Raw genomic sequence first — 2160 nt, 5'->3', positions numbered from 1 at the left:
CCCGCTGCCCTCGGACCTGGAGACCCCCCCGGAGCTGCGCCTGGACGTGGAGCTGTGCCGGGGTGTCCTGGACGGGCTCGGCCGCTCGGCCACCGGGGTCCTGCCCCAGGCCAGGGGTTGGTGACAGGGGGGACACTGGGGGCGATGGAACTTTGGGGGTGGAAGGGATGGAGGAACTTGGGGATGGAAGGATGGAGAGAATGGGAAAACTCAGGGATGGAAAAGACCTGGATTCAGAAAAAAAAACCCCTGGCTTCAGCAAAAGGCTCAGCCCTGAGGCTGGGATTGGAGGTTCCCCCACCCCTGGAGCCCCCCAAGGCCAGGAATCGGGGCGGGATGTCCCTTTGGGATGGGACCCTTTGGAGGTCCCATCCCACCGTTTTTACAGGATGCAATCCCCACAGGAATGCCGGTGGTCCAAGTGTTCCCGGCGCTGCCGCTGGCGCTGGGCGAGGCCAACACCCTGCTGTGCCTGGTGGAGAACGTCTTCCCGCCGGCCCTGGATGTCACCTGGACCCGGGGGGGTGTCCCCATCACCCGGGGGGTCACCCAGGGGCCCTTCACCCCCACCCCGGAGCTCACCTTCTGGACCTTGTCCCGCCTGGAAGTGACCCCGGAGCGCGGGGACGTCTTCGCCTGCCTGGTGACCCCCCAGGGGGACAACGCCTCCGTGGTCACCTACTGGGGTGAGAGGGTGGCACTGGGAGGGGGGGACACCACGGCATGGGGGGCACTCCGGGGGGGGGCCTGGTTCTGGTCCCAGTCCTGGTTCTTCTGATCCTGGTCGTGGTGCTGGTCCTGGTCCCAGTTCTGCTCGTGGTCCTTGTCCCAGTCCTGGTTCTTCTGGTCCTGATCCTGGTCCCAGTCCCAGTTCTGGTCTTGTTCCCAGTCCTGGTCCCAGTTCTGCTCCTGCTCCCAATCCCAATCCCAACCCCAACGCCGCTGCCTCTCCTGAGCCGTGTCCCATTCCCGCAGTGCCCCCGGAGCCTCCGGAGGTGCCAGAGCTGCCGATGGTGCTTTGTGGGGCCGTGATGGCGCTCGGGGGGGTCCTGGGGCTCCTGGGGCTCTCCCTGCTCCTGCTTTCCCGGACGGATCCCCAAGGTACGTTTTGGGGGATGCCCCGAGGGGAGGGAGGGGCCTCGGGAATGTCCCTGACCCCCCTCTCTGTGTCCCCTCCCACAGGTTGAGCAGAGGACGGAGAAGCTCCACGTGGGAATCTGGGAGGGGGACGAAGAACTGGAATGTTCCCGACCCCCAATTCCCATCATCCCAAATAAACTCTCCCCTTGGTTATGGTTGAGCTCATGTCCTCGTGTGTTCGTCCCGTTCCGAAGCCATTCCTGGACTTTTTCCACTGGGAAAGGCGGGATGTGACCCCTTGGTGGCTGATTTGGGGTTCATTCCATTCCAGAGCCATTCCCAGAGGCTTTCCCAGCTGGAAAAGGTGGCTGATCTTGGGATTTATCCCAAATCCAGAGCTGTTCCCAGAGCTGTGTCCCAGTTTTCCCACTGGGAAACGTGGGATGTGGCCCACTGGTGGCTGATCTTGGGATTTATCCCATTCCAGAGCCATTCCCAGAGTTTTCCCACTGGGAAAGGTGGCAGGTGACCTGCTGGTGGCTTCTCCAGTCCTGATCCTGTTCCTGGTCCCAATCCTGGTTCTGGTCCTAGTCCTGGCTCCAGTCCTGATTCTGATCCTGGTCCCAGTTCTGCTCTTGGTCCGGATCCTGGTCCTTGTCCTGATCCTGATCCTAATCCCACTCCCAGTTCTGCTTCTGTCCCTGATCCTGGTCCCGGTCCTGGTTCTGATCCTGGTCCCAGTTCTGCTCTTGGTCCGGATCCTGGTCCTTGTCCCAGCCCTGATCTTGGTCCTGATCTTGGTATTAGCCCTGGTCCCTAGTCCTGGTCTCAGTCCTTGTCCCAGTCCTGGCCCTGGTCCCAGTCCTGGTCCTGATCCTGGTCCCAGTCCTGGTCCTGATCCCGGTCCCAGTTCTGATCCTGGTCCTACTCCTAGTCCTGCTCCTGGTCCTGATCTTGGTCTTTGTCCCGGTCCTGGTCCTGATCCTGGTCCCAGTCCTGGTCCTGATCCCGGTCCCAGTTCTGATCCTGGTCCTACTCCTAGTCCTGCTCCTGGTCCTGATCTTGGTCTTTGTCCCGGTC

At 62.0% G+C, this 2160-nt stretch overlaps 1 protein-coding gene across 1 annotated transcript; it reads left to right on the top strand.

Annotated features, from left to right (window-relative positions):
- Position 1: 1 nt before the first annotated feature.
- Positions 2 to 1284, top strand: LOC108638664 (HLA class II histocompatibility antigen, DM alpha chain; the record flags this gene model as incomplete). The annotated part of the gene is made up of 4 exons (XM_025894891.2): positions 2 to 116; positions 405 to 686; positions 976 to 1101; positions 1183 to 1284. Coding segments are annotated over 4 exons (528 nt in total), but the record flags the coding sequence as incomplete, so codon positions are not given.
- Positions 1285 to 2160: the final 876 nt, after the last annotated feature.

The sequence above is a fragment of the Manacus vitellinus genome, unplaced genomic scaffold (genome assembly GCF_001715985.3).
Source record: "Manacus vitellinus isolate BGI_N305 unplaced genomic scaffold, ASM171598v3 scaffold_176_pilon, whole genome shotgun sequence".
NCBI lineage: Eukaryota > Metazoa > Chordata > Aves > Passeriformes > Pipridae > Manacus > Manacus vitellinus.
This window is presented reverse-complemented; position numbering and strand designations above follow the sequence as displayed.